The sequence below is a fragment of the Chlamydomonas reinhardtii genome, chromosome 10 (genome assembly GCF_000002595.2).
Source record: "Chlamydomonas reinhardtii strain CC-503 cw92 mt+ chromosome 10, whole genome shotgun sequence".
NCBI lineage: Eukaryota > Viridiplantae > Chlorophyta > Chlorophyceae > Chlamydomonadales > Chlamydomonadaceae > Chlamydomonas > Chlamydomonas reinhardtii.
In genome coordinates this window covers 4,082,509-4,100,814 of record NC_057013.1, presented here as the reverse complement: position 1 = coordinate 4,100,814, position 18,306 = coordinate 4,082,509, and the positions used below count along the sequence as shown (strand labels likewise).

The following is an 18,306-nucleotide window of genomic DNA, read 5'->3' as shown; positions in this document are numbered from 1 at the left end:
TGTCGCATTGGCCTGTACTCCGCTATTTTGGCTTGGTTCGTTTGGGCTGGTATTTTCAACCCCACCTGCCGCTCCTGTGACCGCCTTCTGCGTTCTGCCGTTCACACACGCGCTGCCGCCGCACCGCACCGCACCGCTGCAGGTTCTGGGCGTACGCGCACGGCGTGTGCTGGGAGGGCCTGTGCACGGACCTTCAGGTGGTTGACGTGCCTGGCGACCACTTCAGCCTGCTGCGGCAGAGCCCGCGCGACATGGGCTACTTGGTGGCGGCGCTGCAGGCGGCCCTCGGGGACTTTGGCTGGGCGGAGACGGTCGGCAGGCGGGCAGGAGCGGGAGCAGGGCCGGAGGAAGGCGCGGCAGGCGGAGCAGGCGCGGGAGGAGGCTGGGAGGGCGGCCAGCAGCAGCTGGCGCCAGCGCAGGTGCGGCCAGCAGTGGGGCTGTTGTTGTGGAGTGATGATGCACACCAAATGCAAAGCTTGCAGCACCCGGAATGTGACATGGCATAAATGTACGGTGACCCAGATTGCGGGATACCAGCTGACCAGCCCGGCCTCTCACCCCAAAAACACCTCACACTGACACACCTCCTCGCCCGCACAGGCTGAGGAGCTGGCCGAGTACCTCACACGCATGGGCGTGGACAGCAGCCGGGCGCAGCAGCTGGCGGGCGCGGCCGGCGGCGGCGGTGGTGCCGGAGCAGGCACAGGCGCAGCAGCCGCAGGCCAAGCCGGCGCCGCGGCTTCTGCAGGCGGCGGCGCCACTGCAGCCGGCGCAGGTGTGGTGTCAGCGCAGCCGCCGCGTGTCGGCAGCAGCTTGGGCGCCAGCGCGGCGCCTTTGAACGAGGCCGCCCGGCGGGCAGTCTCTGTAGCTACAGCCGTCGCGGCCGCCGCGCCTGCTACAGCCGCTGGCCGCGGAAGCGGCAGCCTGGCGCGGCCGTCCGGCAGCATCGTGACGCCGGTGGCAATCCTGCCGCCCGCTGCGGCGCGAGCGCCGCCGCCCGCCTTGCTGCCCTCGCCGTTTGCACAGCAACAGCAACAGCAACCACAGCAACAACAACAACAGCAACCGCAGCAACAACAACAACAACCGCAGCAAGCACAGCAGTCGCCGCCGCCGCTACTGCCGGTGCAGGGCCTGGATCTGGTGCTGGTGCTGGCGGACGCAGGCCAGCGCCTGCCGCCCATGCTGGAGTCGGCACTGGCGGGCCTGGGCCTGCCCGCCTTCACCCTGCAGCTGCCGCCCAACTCCGTCCTGCCCGACCTGCGATCCGCGTCAGCTGTAGCAGCCGAGCTGGTGGCGGCGGCGCGCGAGGCGGCGGCGGCAGTAGCCGTGCAGCTTCAGCAGCAGGAGGCAGAGGCGGCGGCAGCAGCAGCGGCGGCCGCGACTCCGGCGGTGGGTGGGCGGCTGCCCTCGCTGCGTCGCCGTCCCATCGGCGGGGCCGGGCGAGGCGCCGCAGGCGGCTCGGCAGCCGCTGCAGCAGCAGCAGCCGCTGTCATGCCAGCCGCCGACTGGACTGCACGCCCGCCGCTGGCGGCGGCTGTCATTGGCGTTGGCTTCGCCGCTGCTGTCGCCTTCGAGGTGGCAGTGCAGCTGCAGCCTCCCGCACCACACACGGCCCCGACCGGAGCGGCAGCTGCGCCGCAGGCTGCAGCCGCTGCACACGGCGCCCGCGCCGCGCCAGCACGCTCCCCGCAGCCGCCTCCCACAACACCCCAACCCCAACCACAGCCGCCGCCGCCGCCGCCTGCGCTGCATGCGGCGGTGCTGGTGCTGGTGGAGGACCCTCTGCTGCGGCGCTGCTGCGAGGTGTGCGCGCAGCCCTGGTTCCAGCTGCGGGACTGGGCGGCGGGCTGGCGGCCGGACCTGGACCTCTCAGAGTTCGCGGCCGTGGGGCGACTGCTGGAGGAGCAGGTACGTTGTGTAGGCGTGTAGGCGCATTTACACTGTCCAGGTTAGGGTCGGGGTGTGCGAGAGGCATACACAAAAGCGGCGTGCGGCAACACGCCCGCCCAGTGCACTCTAGTTTCTTCCATGTCTCTCGCGTGGCAACCCGGCATGTGCACACACGCTCACGCACACGCACTCGCATATACGCACGCTCATGCACACACGCTCATGCACACACGCACGCTCATGCACACACGCACGCTCATGCACACACGCAGGGCCATGCCGCTCAGCTGGAGTACGTGGCGGGCCTGGTGCCGGCGGGGCTGTCGCGCGGCGAGTGGGAGGCCATGGCGGAGGAGGCGGCGCGCGCAGCCAACGGCCGCGGCGGCTACTCCTGGGAGGAGATGCAGTACAGCTGGGCGGTGCTGTACGGCATGATTCAAAATCTGCACGAGCGGTACGGCGTCATGGAGGCGGCGGCGGCGGCGATGACTGCGGCGGCGCCGTCCGGCAGTGGCGGCGCTGCCGCCGCAGCGCAACTGTTGGCGGTTGGCGGAAGCAGCGGCGGCGGCAGCGGTGGCAGTGGCACTGGCACTGGCGGCGGCACGGAAAGCGGCGCGCGGCTGTCCGGCGCGGGCTCAACCGTGGGCAGCGGTGCGGGCTGTGTGCCCTTGCCGGGCTGGGAGTCGTTCCTGCTGGACATGTACGCACTGGCTGACAGGTGAGCCCACCATGTAACACACACCCACTCACATTCCCCCGTGACCCCAACGACAACAATGCTCCAGCAGCAGCATCTGTCCATGCCCACGCTCGACCCAGATCTTAGAGTGCAACACAACCGCCCCTGACCCCCATATGCTTCCGCCCTTCCCGCTTGCACTGTCGCCACTGCCTGTGCTCCGCTAGTTTGGCTTTGTTTGGTTTACGTTGGGCTGGCATATGTAACCCCTCCCCCACCCACCCGCGCGCCCGCCCCCCACAGGCCGGAGCTTCAGCTGGACTACCTGGCCCGCTACCGGCCGCCCGCCGCCCTGGGCGAGGTGCAGTGGGACACGCTGGTGCGCGACTCGCTGTGGACAGCCTCCTACCTCAAGTCTCTGTCCGCCACGTGAGTGCAGCGCTGACGGCCCCGGGCTCATTGGACACGTCGCCTCAAGTTGGCAAACCCCCTCCCCTTAGTCGTGGAAACATTCCCAGGAGCAGGGTAATTGCACCTAGTATGCCTGCCGCCGTTCCTGCTGTCTCACTGCTTTTCACCCCCTGTGTAAATGCGCGCCGCAGCCACAAGCCGACTGCGCCGTTCCTGGGTTGCTCGCTGTTCCTGCACGCCGCGCCCTCCAACGCCGTGGTCATCACCGGCGCCGTGCGCGACGTGGTGGCGGGCTGGGCGGCGGGCGCCACACGCTCCATCGCCGCACTCGTGCAGCCACTGCGGCTGGTGCGGCTGCCGCCGACGGCGGAGCAGCAGCCCCCGCCCGCGGCGGATGCGTCGCTCGTGGGGCTGGCTGAGGAGGGAGAAGGTGGCAGCAGCGTGGCCGGCGCGGCTCAGCGGTCGGGGGGCGCTGGCGGCGGCGCCGAACGAGATGAGGTGCTGCTGGGCACTGCGGCCACTGCGGCCACGGTGGCAGCAGAAGAACGGGCGGAGCAGCAGCAGCAGCAGCAGCAGCAGCAGCGCCCGGCAGAGGACGGTGCACCCGAGCCCTACGCCAGCTGGTCAGCCAACCCCGTGCTGCCGCTGTCGCCACAGCAGCTGCAGCAGCTCCTGACTGAGGCCGCCGGGGCGCAGGCACGTACGGCGGACGTGCGCCGCCGCCTGGCCGATTCAGTTGCAGGGGCACCTCCGTCGCCTTTGGCTGGCGCCGCCGCGGCGCCGTCCCTACCCATTGTGGCCTATGACCGACAGGTGGCAGCCAACGCCGCTGGGATGTCGCTTGCGCCCCCGGCTGACGCGTCCGCCTCGGATGCCCCATCGCAGTCCCAGCCGCAGGCGGCAGTGGCGCAGCGCAGCAGTACGGCCGGCAGCACCATGTCCTTTGTGTTGGTGGAGGGCCAGCGGTCCTCTGGCGGCGGCAGTGGCGGCGGCGCAGCGGCGGCAGTGGCCGGCAGCCCCAGCACTGCGGGCGGCGGCGGGACGCCGCCGGGAGCTGCCAGCCCGGCACCGGCTACAGCCGCCCTGGCGCTGCTACAGCCGCTGCCTCCACCTCCGCCCAACACACCGGCTGTGCGCATCGTCGCCCTGAACCGCCTGTGCCCCTTGGGCCTGCCTGCCTACGCCGCAACCGTTGCGGCCGCGGCCGGCTCCGCAGCCTCTACCCCGCTGCAGCAGGGCCGGAGGCCTGCCGCAGCGACGGCGCCTCAACCCTCGCAGCCACAACCACAGCCAAGTGCTGGAGGCGGCGGCGGTGCAGAGGCCGGCACAGCGGCCCTGGCCACGTCGCTGCCGGTGTGGCTCATCCACGACGAGACCGGCAGCACAGGCTCCGGTGCGGCACGAACCCTGGCCGAGCTACTGCCGTTCCCCGTGTACGGCATCGACATGCCTGACTTCCCGACAGCAGCCGCGCCTCCGCCGGCTCGCAGCGGCGCGGTGCTACAGCCGTCCTCCCTGGAGGAGCTGGCGGAGCGCTACGCGGACGCGATGGTGGCGGCGCAGCCGCAGGGGCCCTACTGCGTGGCTGGCAGCTCCGTGTTCAGCTGTGCTACAGCCTTCGCGGTGGCAGTAGCGCTGGAGCACCGGCGCGGCGCGGACGTGATGCTGGTGCTGCTGGACGGGCCGCCGTACGTCAGCCTGTCGGGCAGCGGGGCGGGTGGCAGCGGTGGCGGCGCAGCAGGCACGGGCTATGGCGCGGCGCCCTCCCCTTCCTCCTCCCTGTCCATGGACCCGGTCTACTACAGCCTGCACCAGACGCTGGTGCAACACCAGGCGGCTGCGGCTGCCGCCGTGTCGCGCGGCGAGCATGGTGCCTCAGGTGCAAGGCCAGGAGCGGGCGCGGCGGGTACTGGGGCAGTGCTGCTGAGCACTGCGGGCGGCGGAGACGGCGGAGAGGCGGCGGGCGCCCGCGGCAGCGACGCCCCCGCCGGCGGCACTAATGGCGCTCCCGCTGTTCCCGACCTGGCGGCATTCGCTGCCACGTTGCAGAGCCGTGGCGGCGGCCCCGACGACGTGGCGGCTCTGCTGGCGACGGCGGCCTCCTTCCGCCCGCCCTCAATGGCGGCGGAGGCCTGGGCCAGTGCCGTACGCGGTGCCGTCCGACGCGGCGCCGTGCTGCGGCGGCTGATGCTGGCGGCGGCGTCGAGCCCCCGGCTCACTGCGACGCCTCTGCCCACGCTGGGCGGGCCGGTGGCGGTGGTGCTGCCGGAGGACCGGCAGGGCGCGGCGTTCCTGGCCGCGGCGCGTGCGTGTTGCGACAACAGCCTGACGGCGCTGACGCTGGAGTGCCGCCACGGCGCGGTGCTGGCGACGGCGGAGCTGCGGCGCGCGGCTGCGGCTGCGGTGACGGAGGCGGTTGGCGAGATGCTACAAATGCTTTGAGGGTGATGGGAGGGGTTAGTCCGTTGCTTGCGGTGTTCAAATTGTGAGGCGGAGTGTGTATGTATGTGTGCGTCTGTGTGTGTTAGTGCGTGCAGGCGTGCGTGTCTGGTGTAAGCGCGTGAGGCTGAGAGCCAATCGCAGTGCTGCTGAATGCGTGTAGATGTGTGTGCACGCACCGGGTTGTGTAGGTCCGCCTGGACATGGGCGCATGCCGCTGGCAGGCAGGTTAGCGCTGCGGTACGCCGTGCCCGTGGTTTTACACGTGCCGGTACACCGTGAAGTGACCGTGTGTTGGCATTGAACAAGACATCAAGGGCAGACTGGGCTCGTGCACATGCACACCTTAATCAACACTCCGCAGGTCAAGTCTTGCGCCCCACGCAGGAGGCAACTGTCACGCGTTGGCAGGTGGCCAAACAGGTCGCGTGTCAGCAGGTGTCAGTGCCAGGGTTTTGCTGCCGTGCCGTTACCACGTTTCAAGTTATGGGTAGCCAGTCGTGTCAACTGTGTGGGAATCAGTCGCCCAGTGGCCTAATGCGCGAGCAAATCTTCGTTTACAGCGCACCTGTGGACAAGCATGCTGTGCCAGTAACTGTGCGCGAGAATGCGCGGGCACATTCTGGCATCCGTGGGATGCCGGTGCTGAGTGCGTTCCAAAGGCTCAAGCAAGCATGTCTTGACGTGAGCTCTCCGGCCTTGCAATCTGATAAGCGTTTACAGAGTCATAGACCAGCGTCAATAACAACAGCGGAGCCACGCTAGGCGGTCACTGTAAGATTCTGTTTGGGTGGAGCGTGTTATCTCGCTCGCACGCCTGTCTGCGTGTCTGTGGAGCAAGAGACAGTAGTCAAGAACCAACGGGGCACGCGGGGAAAGCGTCAGCATGTAGGATCGCTCGACACAACACACAGCCGTTATGAACACGCTTGTCCCCCAGGTCTACCCAAGCTGCGGCACGCGCGACCAGGCATCACGGCCGAGACTCACACCAGCCTGGGCCATTCTTAACCAATCCATTTTCTGGATTACCAGGAGCGGGGATTTCGCAACAGGTGCATGACGTGCATCGGCAATGATAGCCAACTTCAGGTTGCGTTGGGCGCTACAGGAGCGCGTGCCAGCCTGTGCGGTGTAGGGTGCACTGGTCGGGCGCCAGGTTGCGCCAATCGCCCACCCCTGTTTGCGGCGGCGTGCCCACATTGTAGACGTGATGGACCTTCAGCAGCGGTCTTGGCAAAGGACGCGGCCACAGCCCTCGGCCACCAGGCACACGGCGACTGTACGGCGCGGCCATGCGCGTGCCGTCGAGCACACCTCCTTCCACCTCGAACGGGTGCTCAGCTGTGCACATACGCTGTAAGCAATACAACCCAATGGCAAACTACGCATCGAGCTTCCCGCATATACACAACTAAACGATACTTCTCGCTCTTGATGCCCAAAATGACCACTTGACGACTTGCGTGACAAGCCCTGAGAGGCACGGCACTTGTAGTCCGTAGGAAATGGGTGGAGCGGCTAGCAGGGATTTCATAGAAAACCAAAAAGCCAAGTCGACAATCGCACAGGAGCTTGACGAGCTTGGTGGTAAGCTTGTAACTGGCTGATGACATGTACTCATTGTTTGGGGCTCAGTCTTGGCAAGTTGGGGCTGCAGCTGAACGTGCGAGCGCGCTTGCGAAGAGCGAGCCGCTGCAGCCGCGGAATAAAACTCCTACATATTCATTGATTGAAGCTTTATTATGATGAGCCAAAGCTATGCCTGTGGGATGCCGCGGAAACAAAGGGAACCAGGACCTTAGTTCTGCAGGCGAAGGCTCTTGCCCGCCAGGACCAAACCAAATCTATTGGCCATGCAATTTCATGACACGTGGGATACTACCTAGCCTTGGACTGAGAAGTTCGGCAGGTCCGCGTGCCTCTGCATGTGGCTCTGACCAGAACTCTCAGCACCTTGAGGTACTGAAAATTGCTGCTCTGCAGGCTATGATCGGCCTGCGCTCGCCAAGAACCAGTCCTTCTCAGCTCGACTCGACTGGCTCGGGGTAGGGTTCCTGCGTTGAAACCAGCAGACCAGGAGGGGCCGGGAAGTGTCTGTGCACGCATGGCTGCGCGCACCCACGGTCGCATTGGATGTTGCTGGAGAGCTCACAGGGGCGGGCCTACAGGAGCGGGGTGAAGGACACAGGGCAGAGGGACATGGGGACGTTGGGTGTATGTGACTGCCGCGCAAGACGACCGCGCAGCTGCGTGCGCAAACCGCGCAGCTGGCAGCCAACCCAGAGTTGTTGTTTCCCTCCCAATCCAGAATCAAGTGGGCAAAGCAAGCAATCAGATCGAGGCCGCTTTATCCAAGGATGAGCAGGCTGGAAGGAAAGAGCTGGAAAAGGAGGTGAGCAAGTGGCCTCACTGAGGGTGAACCGTGTGGCTGACGGTTCCATCGCGGGGGCATTTGGAGCATGTGTTGCCGTGCATTCGTTGCGTTGATACGACGATACACCACAACTGCAGGCCAAGCGGCGTCAGCTTATGGCCTTGCGGCGTGGTCAGGGCGACGTGCGGCTCAACCTGCAATATGCGGACTTCTTCTTGACGCACAAGCAGTTCGAGAGGTGGGCGCGCAATGCCGGAGTCGTCGGCATGGCCCGTGCATGGCCGGTGCATGGCCAGACCACAGGGCATTGGGATTGCCTCAACTGCTCCCCGTGACTGTGAAGTCCTGCTAACGGCCGCGCCGCGCCCCCACGCACAGGCCTCCTGTCAGCGGCAGCGGCAATTCCATCCTCAAGCCGGGTGGCAGCCAGGGCAGCATCACGCATGGCTCGGCGCCTGGGCACGGGGTGCTGTTCAGCCCGGACACTGTGGACCACCAGGATGCGCCGTCCAGCCCCAAAACGTGAGGCTGGGGTTGAGGCGGGCGAGCTGGATTGCTGGGCGGGCTCAAATGGCTCACGACGTGACGGTTGCCCACCGCGCCTCTGTTGATGCCAGGGACTGTGGTGCAGTGTGGCGGTGGGGAAGGGGCCAGCGCACCGTGGAGGGGGCAGGAGCGTGCTAGGCTGAGCTCGATTTGTTGTGCCCTGTTTTGTTTGCAGGGAGGCGGCGAAAAGAAGTGCGGAAAAGGTGGCCACGCTCACCCGCGTGTACAGTGGGCGCCACTCGGGCGCGTCTTTCACCTCGCAAGGTGAGTTGGGTCGGGCATAGGTTCGAGGGTCTGCAAGAAATTGTATGGAAAGACCCTAAGCTACTGCATAGCCAAGCCTGTCCCTTATGCACACCTTGCTTCCCGCCCTATTCTTGCACGGACCCCCAGGCACGGCAAACAGCGGCGGCAGTAGTGGGCCGGCGAGCGGCAGCCACGCATTACCGGACAGCCACCCGGCACCGCCGCCCACATCCGCGGGTAACAAGTGGCGCCAGACAGTGATGCACGCAAAAAGGACGGCCTTCCTGGCTGTCAACACAGCAAATGCGCTCATGGGTGTAAGTATGGAATGTGTGGTATGCAGAGACTCCGCTTCCGCTGGGGGCTGACCGACCGCCTGGCTGGTCCGTCAGGCGTAGCAAAGATCAGGGCAAATGCGTGAACGGTTTTTGCTGTCCGAACATCCGCACGCAGGGCAAGCGGCGCGGCGGGCCGGGCCGCATTGACAACTTCGCCATCTATGCGGAGCACCAGCTCGGCGAGAACATGACGCGTTTCGCGGAGGAGAGCAACAAGGTGGCGGCGGCGCGGGAGAAGCTGCCACAAATGAAGGTGGGGCTTGCACTGACGGCAGGGGTAGGGAAGTTGGAGCCCTGTGTGCGCATGGCTGGGCCGCACCAAAAACCTCCATGGCGGCATGCTTATGTACTACTCGGCAACGCTGCGTACTTGCCTTGGGTTTGCAGACTGAGCTGGAGCAGCTGCGGGAGCAGATGCGGCAGCTGGCGCTTGAGCAGCAGAAGGCGATGGAAGCGGGCGGCGACGACGATGATGAAGAGGTGGTCGAGCCGGAGGAGGACCCGGACACAGTGGCGGCCGATGAGGCAGCGGCGGTGGCCGCGGCCGCTGCTATGAACATGCGGCAGCAGCGGCAGTCCCAGAACGGGCGGTTCTGGAACTACGGGAGTAAGGGCGACGGCACCTTTGGGCCGCCGCCGCCCGTCGCGAGGAAGCAGGCGAAGCTCAAGGACCACCCAGCCGCCTCGGGTCCCTCGAACTCGAGTTCAAATGCCGCTGGGCCGGGCTCTGGCGCATTCGCGCTGGCGCCTTCACCTCTTGGCGGGCCGCTTGGCTTGCCGGACATGACTGGCGGGCCGCCGTCTGGGCGGCGCCGGGTCAGCACTGGCAGTCCGGGAACCCTCGTCACACAAAGCATCAACGGCCCGGTGTCGTCGCTTTTAAGCAACGTGCACGGGCCGGGCCACGCCGGGACGAGCTTAGCGGGACCTCCGGGGCCAGGCGGACTGGGCATCTTGGCGGGGCCGGGGCTAGGCCGCACGTCCGGCGCTCGTGCGTCTTGGTCAGGCAGCGGGCCGGAGTCGCTAGTTGCTGCGGCTGCCGCAGCGGCGGCTGCCACTGGGGCGGCCAGGGGAGCGGCGGAAGCGGGCAGCTTGTTGGGCCCGTTGGGGTCTGCGCCACTGGCGGGCCACTCGTCGGTGGGGCCTCTCAGGCCGCTGCGAGGGGGCGGCTTCGGCCTGTCGGCAAGGGTGTCGACTTCAGTACCCGGGTCGCGCTCACAGAGCGACCCCAACACATCGCTGGGAGCGGCAGCCGCCGCGGCTGTGGCAGCAGCTACAGGTTCAGGCCGCCCAGCGTCCGGTGTGCGCGGGTCCATGACGGCGCGCCCACCGTCGTCTCGGCCAGGGACTGTGGCGAACCGCTTGAGAGAGGCCAACCGACTGTGAGTGCAACAAGTGCCAGGGGCAGTCTAGGGCTTGCTCGACGCATTTTCATGGGCGCATTGCATGAGGCCACATGGTCTTGCCGTAGTATCTGTGGCCTCAATCTGAGGTGCCTGGTTTCACACGCCTGCGCAGGGACTCTCCGCGGAACTCGGGCGAGTACCGGTTGGGTACCATGGCGGAACGTGTCAAGAGTAAAACGGGCGACCTGAAAATGGTGGGTGCGGTAGCACAGAAACACGACTACAAAAGCGTTACAAGGGTTGATGCTTGTCTCGGGGTTGACTTCCGACTGCACCATAACAGCACAGCAACTCTCACGTACCGGTATCTGGCCTGGCCCCTTGCCCACCCCACAGCGCAAGGCGGCTGCCAGGGTGGCGCTGCGGGAGCTGCGGGATGAGGAGACGGCCAACGTGCTCAAGCAGCAGTCGCTGGTGCAGGCCATCGAGGAGGCGCAGGGCATCATCTCTACCAGCAGCGGCCTGCTGCAGATGTACTGCAACAGGTGCGTCGCGTCCTTGCCTGGACTGCTTCATGAGCCGATGCAGCCAGCAAGGGACGTGGGCAGGAGTGCGCATGCGTGTTCCAGAACTGTTGCAGAGGGCAGGCCCAGTACGCTACATGAGTATTGACACCTGTTCTGCTTTGCGTCCGCAGGGCGAACGGGCGCTGGGTGGAGGCGCAGGGCTGGGCGCTGCCGTACGTGCATGAGATGGTGATGCCGGCGGTGCGGCGGCAGGTGGAACGGTACAAGGAGGTGGTCATGAAGGACCTGCGCGCCGGCAAGCTGGCGGTGCAGGTGGGTGCGGCAGGTTGGGCGCCGTGGCATGTGGCCGACTGGCCAAAGTGTTGATGTAGGGGCTTGGAGCCTCGGTGAAGATACTATGCTCTTCCGCCGGTGCATCGCCTCTGCCATCATTCCCTGCCAGTCCCGCCTTTGTCATCTCTGTGCAATGCTGCGCGATTTCAACACCGCCGGCTTCTAACCAGTCCTGCCTGTTACCGGCCATCACGTCTGCAGATCCACGTGGACGACGACGTGCTGCACTCCAGCCGCCTGGGCCCCGTGTCGCTGTGGGGCGCCGACCCATGGGCGCTGCTGGCGCTGACGCACCCCGCGCGCACCGAGGCCACCGGGCACCTGGTGGGCCTGGGGCTGGGCGTGCGCCAGCTGCTGGCGCTGGCCACGGCGGTGGAGGCCATGGCGGGGCACGAGGCGCTGATGCGCTTCCCGGTCGTCATCGCCTGCCACGAGGGCCAGGTGGACGCAGTGGTCAAGGACCTGTCAAGCAGGCGGCTGTGCAGGTGCGGGCTGTGGGAACGCGGGAAGGGGCTTAGGCCAGCTGAGATCATGGCCTCTCATGAGGCTATGCTTACTTACAGCAGTCAAGTCTACGCAGTTTTGGGCTGACCAACGCAATCGCTCCCTGCGCCCCGCCAGGTTCCACCCGGACAACCTGATTGTCATCGTGCAGCAGCGCGCGCCCGGCCACACCTTTGACCGCGAGCGCCGCAGCTTTGTGGTGGCGCGCGAGGCGCCGCTGCGGCCCGCCGGCAGCGGCTACGCACTGCTGGCGTTGGGCTGGGCGGGCTCGGACGCGTTCCGGCTGGGCGGGCCGGACTTCACGGAGCGCCGGCCGCTGTCGCAGAGCTCGCTCGATATATTCACCGAGCGGTGAGCTGCTGGGGAGTTGATGCCGTGGACGACCAGGGAAGGGGCATCGCTGTGCGGAAGAAGCCGCCGAATGGCGTGCAAGCAGGCTAGGAACCGTGTGAGGAGCGCTCAGGCGCGCTGTTGCCGCTGTTCGCCTACTGACTCTACTGTTTTGACAGGGGCGTGGAGTGGCTTTCGTCCTGGCGGCTGCGCGACCTGGTCCACTACTCGCCAGAGTCCTGTGAGTGATGGGGCCCGTTTGCAGGTGCACCAGGCGTAGGCTCGTCCGTGCATTTCTACGCAGCAGCCCTTCGCATCGCCCATCCCAAGCGCACTGAACCTCCGCGTCTTGCCCGCCCGCCGCCAGGCCTCAACATCGACCAGCTGGCCTACAGCTATGCGCTACAGGACAGCGTGGACGCCAACATGACCATGCAGGTGGAGCTGATGGACGGCATGCAGGGCGCAAGCCGCTGCGGCTCGGGCATCGTGCTTGCGCTCAAGGAGCGCGCCAAGCCCACGGTGACGACCAGTGCGGCGCTCTCATCCACGGTGGCGCTGCTGCGCCGGCCCGGCGGCGCGGGCGCCGCCGACAGCAACACCTCCCCAGCGACCTCGGGCATCGGCACGCCGCACTCCAACGCCTCGCCGGCCAGCTCGGGCGGCGGCGCTGGCTCTGTGTACTCGGGCGGCTCGGGCGGCTCGGCTGCGTCGTCGCCCGCGGAGTCTGGGTCGTTCACCTCGCGATTCAACCCCGGGTACCAGCCGCACGGGGCTTCGCCGCTGGGGCCCGGTGGCGGTGGTACAGCCGCGCCGCAATCCATGATGTCACCCACGCCGCCGTCGAGCGCGGCCCCCAGTCGCGGGCTAGGGCAGCAGTCGCCGCACCGGATGCAATCGCACCGGCACCACAGCGGCAGCAACTCCGGCAGCGCGCCGTCGTCGCCCAAGCCCGCGTCTGCGCCGCCGGCCGTGTCGGGTTCTGGGGCCGCGCGGCGGACTCGGGCAGGTGGCATTGGCACGGAAGGCGGACCGCTGGGTGCATGCGACGTCAAGTGGTGCGACGTGCAGACGCCAGCGCTTGCGAGTAAGTGACCCCTGAGGGTTGTATTTCGCGCAGATGTTGCACACTACTAATACCATTCTAACATTCTTCCTCGTCTCAGACTTACCCTGCCTGCCAACACCTTGCCTCTGCCTGCATTGCAGCCGGCCTGCAACAATTGATCGACCAGGCCACCATCCAGACTGGCACGCAGCCTCGGCTTGCCATCGCCATCAAACGCTACGTCTTCCACGTGCCATCCCTCAAGGGTGGGCTCAGTTAACGCTGTACCCTACTTGCACAGTAGCTCCCCATCTTTGCTTGCTTATGCGCAGTACTTCCTGGCATCCGCTTGCTTACGGTGGCCTTCGGCGTCCCTGGCTGCTTTCCGGTCGTGCTGCGCAGGCATGCTGACCAGCCCCTCCATCTTCCGGCCGGCCGTGGTGGTGGGCGAGGGCGGCTTCTTGTACGTTACCTTCGACGCCTCAGACATCACTGCCCTGCCCGGCGCCCGGTGCGTCTCAATCTCCTACACGCCGCGCACCGGCGGCAGCAGCACAGACGCGCCCGCCGGCACGGCGCCGCCTGCGGCCGGCAGTCCGTCCACCAGCGGAGGCGGCGCGCCTCCTGCCGCCAGCGCGGCCGCTGGCAGCGCCAACGCCGCGGGCGGCGGCAATGGAAACGCGCTTCCGCACCTCCTACCGCGCAAGTCCGCCAGCGGCAACACCCCTTCCGTGCCGTCCACTGGCGGCCTGCTCATGCCCGGCAGCAACCCTGCCGTCGTGACAGTGGCGGCCGCCGCGGCGGCGGCGGCGCTACAGCGTGGGCGGCTGCTCACCAACGACGCCGACCTGGACACGTTGCTGTACGTTGTGGCGGATCAGGACGCCTCGCCCTTGTTCCGTGCGTCTGTGTCTGCGACCAACACAGCCAAGTCGCGCGTGGTCGCGCACGCTCCGGGCGGCATCGCCGCCGCTGGGCCCACGCCGGGGGGCGCGCGGGGCCTCAAGTTGCCGCCGCCGAAGAATGTGATCGTGGTGGCTGTGGCGGATGATGCGTCTTGTCCCCTAGCGGTAAGGCGCGGCCCTCAAGTATTGAGCATAAAGGCTGTTCGGCTTGCCGTGGGTTGCGTCTTAGCGTGTCATGTTCTGAGTGGGAATGGTCTACACAGCCCCCCCCCCCCCGCACATCTCTTCCCGGCATCTTTGCCTGACCACCTGCCATGCACCGCCACCCGCGCAGGTGCGTGTGGCCATGGGCGTGATGAAGCCCGGCGCGGACTGCATCCACCTGCTGGCCATCGCCAAGGACGGCTCACACACGGTGATGCAGACGCTCAAGGCGCTTACGGAGCGCTTCGAGACCATGGCGTCCGTCACGCTCGGTGACGTCAAGAGCATAGTGCAGGTACGCATGCCTGCGTGTGCTCGTGCCTGCCTTTCTGTGCGTGCATGTTTGCATGGACCTTTTCGCCGTCTCCTTTCAGATGAAGTAAACACAACATCTTACGACCTCACGTGGCGCGCCCACGCAGGTGAAACGCAAGTCCATTGTGGAGGACATCTGCGCCTACGCTGAGTCGCAGAACGCCGTGCTGCTGATCACCGGCAGCATGAGCTTGGCGGCGCCGCAGGGCTCCTCCGTGGTGGGCAGCGTGGCGCTCAGCGTGGCGCGCGAGAGCGCCGTGCCCGTCATCGTGGTCAAGGTGGGTGCGGGGGAAAAGGGGTAGCCGTTTATGGATAACGGAGTAGTTATATCACGAAGTGTCGAGTGCCGACGTCCAGTGGAAACATTGGGGGGTAGGGACTAGGGAGAGCAGGGCGGCGGCATGATGTGCATGTGAGGCAGAGTCGACACAGTCCCCCACCATGGCCAGGCCCATTGACCAGGCTCTTGTGCCCAAGCACTCGTCTTCACTCACTCCAACGCAGTGCGGTACTTAACTAAATTTTCTGTGTGCCAACACGGCCCGCCCCCTCGTCACGTGCAGCCCACGGCCCGCCTGGTGGAGTCGGCTTACGAGGTGGGCAAGAAGCCCTGCCTGCGCTGCCTGGTAGGCGCGGAGCCGTCGTCACGGCCGCTGGTGCGCTTCATGGTGGGCAAGGTGATGGACGGCGGCCGCGGCGACAAGCTGGTGCTGGTGCGCGGCAAGGCCTTTGACAAGGACATGCAGGAGCTCACCAGCAGGTGAGGGCGGGCGAGAGATGGTCCCGCGGTGCAGGAGGGCGTCAGGGTGTATGTCGTTGTGCTTAAATTTGCTGGCGCTAGCCTGCACCCTTGCTGTATGGTGCTTAGCTGTTGCGCGCTTGTTGGCTCCGCCCATTCATCGCGCGCGTTGCTCACCGCACGCCGCTGCCCCCTCCTCCTGTTGCCGCAGCCGGCGCATCCTGGACCACCTGGTAGACGAGGCTGTGTCCAACCGGCGCTTCGACGCCTCGCTCATTGTACGCCGCATGGTGCCGGGCAGCTTCGACGCCGAGTACCCGCGCGTGGCGGACGCCGACCAGTGCCACATCGTGGGCGTGCAGGTGAGCTTGCGGGCCGTGGGCGGCGCCTACCTTCGCGAGGCAGGGCGGGACTCGGGCATGAGCTTGGCCTGGGGTCCCAACGGGATATGGGTGGGAAAGAACCGGCGCCGGCGTGCCGCTGCGTGTGGGGCTGCACCAGCGCTCGGAAAGAAGCCTTGCCATATCCTGTCCTGGTGTTGTGGTGGCGCAGGTGCCGGAGGGTCGCGGCCCGCTGCCCGCCAGCGTCATCGCCATGCTGCGCTCCAGCCGGTCCGCCGTGCTGCTGTACCGGGCAACCAGTGGGGCGCCGGGGGTGGTGGCAGCTAACCGGTCCGCGCTGGAGCAGGCGGAGGCGGAGGCAGCGGCAGCGGAGGCAGCAGCCGGGAAGGGCGCCTCCGAGGGCGGCGAGGCGGCGGCCAAGTGAGAGCCAGTTGCGTGATTGGCGGTCAGCCACCTTCCTGATGCACTGACTTCATAATTACCGTGTGTGCGAACCCGTGTCCATATCAATACGGAAGGACCGTGGGCGTGTTGTGCCCGGGCTCTAGGAACTTGTGGAGGCATCATTGACACCCGTATGTAATTCTCATGCGGTCTGCGCACAGCCGACTGGGATGCTGACGGTCCAGCGGAGGGGCTGTAGCACTGCAATGTGGGAACCCATGCCTCGCACATGTATAGCCGCGTGCCTGACCCCAAACGTACAGCGTGCCTGCACGCCTTTAATGGAGCTGCCATCGCGTTAATGTGGCAGGCTGCGTCCAACAACCGACTTGACCGTGTGTCTCGAAGCGACAAGCGTGTGATGTGTCTGTGCTTATGTTCGCGAAGTCTTCCTTGCATCCCTGCACGGCCTCGGGCTGCAACATGCCGGGAGGTCAGCGCATCTGGTTCTGATGCAGCTGTTTGTTTGTGTTGTGTTGCGCGTGCAATTTGACGCTCCTGGTGACGGCTGTCGGAATGCTTCACGACGAGGGGGCATGTTTGCGCGATGCTGACCACGTGGGCATTCGTGACCTTGGTGGAGTTTGGCGGGCTGTCCGGTTGCCTGAGGGTGCCAATGCGGTGTGGGTTACTCGATGAGACAAGGGGCGCATAATCTACTGCCGTATGACATACAGTTTCAACCTGTGCGCGCTGCTGTGGCGGCAAGGGGACAGCACTATCGTACGTATCCATGACGCGCTGCAGGAGAGGGACGTGAGGTGGGCCGGCAGCAAGGCCTGCAGGTGCGTAACGTGCATGGCATGGCGAGTTCGAGCCGCGTAAAGCAGGCGGTGCACCCAATTGTAAAGCTGGAGTATGCGAGGTGCCAAGCGCCGAATCCGTCTGGCATAGGGCTCTCATAGCCTGTTAAGTGGCGGCGTCGGACACTGGGTCAAAGGCTGTAGAGGTAGGGGGACATGGGGACATGCAACTGCTGAAAGGGCCTGGGCCGCCTGGCGACAAGCTGCAGTTACTGCATGCAGGTTCAGCCAGGGGGGGGGGTACGAACTAAACCTCCAGACCCCATGTCCCAAAACCTCCCGACCCCCCCTCCGGACCGACCGACCGACCCCCACCACCGTGCAACCCCTCAAAAACCCCTCAAAACCCTTTGGGTTTTAGCCAGGTCGGTGTCAATCGACTGCTCTCGGCGAGCTCTACAATTGTATACCTCCGGTTCAGCTGGAGGCACAACTTGACAGGCAGCCATGCCACACATGTCCAGGTGTCCATGGCCGACCACCGACCCTTCTGTCAGACTACCGGGGCGTGCGCTTAAGCTTACAGTTGCGCTGTACATATGATGTTTAGGACTGTGTGCCGGAAGAGATTGGTCGACTTTCTCCCGGGATCATGTGAAGAATCCCGGGATTCATGTCACGCTCGATGGCCGGCGGCAGCCTTGTCGCCATGACCCACACGAAGCCTTGGCCGTTACAAGTTAGCATCAGTTCGCATAGTCTCCATGACACCAGTGAGAGACGCTCGAGTGGGGCTCTGCGCTACTACGATGCCGATGTGGACGGACATGCGGCCGCTTTCCAGAGGCCAAACGTTCTGCAAATGCTTTAGTATGTGCATGCTAATGTGTGCTAGTGCTTGTGCTAATGGGCGGAGCGTTCAGAGGAGCGTTTAGGGCGCAGAGACGAAATCTGGCAGTCCCACCCACATCCGCGTGACGAAACCTTGGGGACCCCCGACCCCGACGACCGACCCTGAACTTTGAGGGCCCATAACTTTGCAATTACTACCCTGATTGGAACTCTGAAAGTGGATTTGGAGTCCTCGCGTCAAGCTCTTTCGTTTTAGAACATGGGGCCTTTCCCAGTCGAAACTACCCCCCCCCCTGGTTCAGCAGGTCAAGACTTGGGTCAAGACTTTAGAGAACCCCAGATACCAGCCAGTCCCACCTCCGTGAGGTCAGTGGGTGGCTGCAGCAGCTTGGCAACCGCACAGGGCGACCGCGACTGCTGGTCAATGCAGCTCGTGGCTCTGGTGGGCCCCTTGCCCGCTGTGAGTGCGAGGGTGCATGCCAGGTCATCTGTGCCTGGTCTGGGCCTAGGCCTAGTGTGGGCAAAGTGTGGCCCAGACGTGGCTACGTGGGTGAGTACTATAAAGTAATGACTCTTAGGCATTGGTCTATTGCTTGCGCTTATTACTCCCCTTTAGCTCCGTAGTGCCCATGTCAACTTGAACATTCCAGCCCCTCCCCCTTTGGACGGTGCCGCGTGTATGGGCACGCCCCAGGTAAGACCGGGTTTGGCGGCATCGCACCTCTGCTGTGCCGGCACCGCCGCTG

General features: G+C 65.7%; 2 protein-coding genes across 2 annotated transcripts in view; both read left to right on the top strand.

Moving 5' to 3' along the window:
- Window positions 1–6,212, top strand: part of CHLRE_10g449750v5 (uncharacterized protein) — an 82,983-nt gene extending 76,771 nt beyond the window's left edge. The window contains exons 56-60 of the mRNA XM_043066946.1: window positions 143–419; window positions 601–1,911; window positions 2,166–2,611; window positions 2,876–3,001; window positions 3,175–6,212. Coding sequence (XP_042920343.1) covers window positions 143–419; window positions 601–1,911; window positions 2,166–2,611; window positions 2,876–3,001; window positions 3,175–5,425 — 4,411 coding nt within the window. The 3' untranslated portion in view covers window positions 5,426–6,212. The remainder of the gene's footprint in view (window positions 1–142; window positions 420–600; window positions 1,912–2,165; window positions 2,612–2,875; window positions 3,002–3,174) is intronic.
- Window positions 6,213–6,809: 597 nt separating this feature from the next.
- Window positions 6,810–16,826, top strand: CHLRE_10g449700v5 (uncharacterized protein). The gene is made up of 23 exons (XM_043066945.1): window positions 6,810–7,012; window positions 7,409–7,470; window positions 7,734–7,817; window positions 7,937–8,037; window positions 8,178–8,321; window positions 8,521–8,609; window positions 8,739–8,908; window positions 9,045–9,182; window positions 9,317–10,311; window positions 10,448–10,529; window positions 10,672–10,820; window positions 10,973–11,114; window positions 11,337–11,620; window positions 11,757–11,990; window positions 12,149–12,210; window positions 12,337–13,056; window positions 13,179–13,283; window positions 13,420–14,087; window positions 14,257–14,421; window positions 14,549–14,719; window positions 15,005–15,201; window positions 15,392–15,542; window positions 15,733–16,826. Exons 1-23 carry the CDS (start codon window positions 6,931–6,933, stop codon window positions 15,943–15,945), a joined length of 5,208 nt encoding a protein of 1,735 aa, XP_042920342.1. The 5' UTR covers window positions 6,810–6,930; the 3' UTR covers window positions 15,946–16,826.
- The last annotated feature ends 1,480 nt before the right edge of the window (window positions 16,827–18,306 follow it).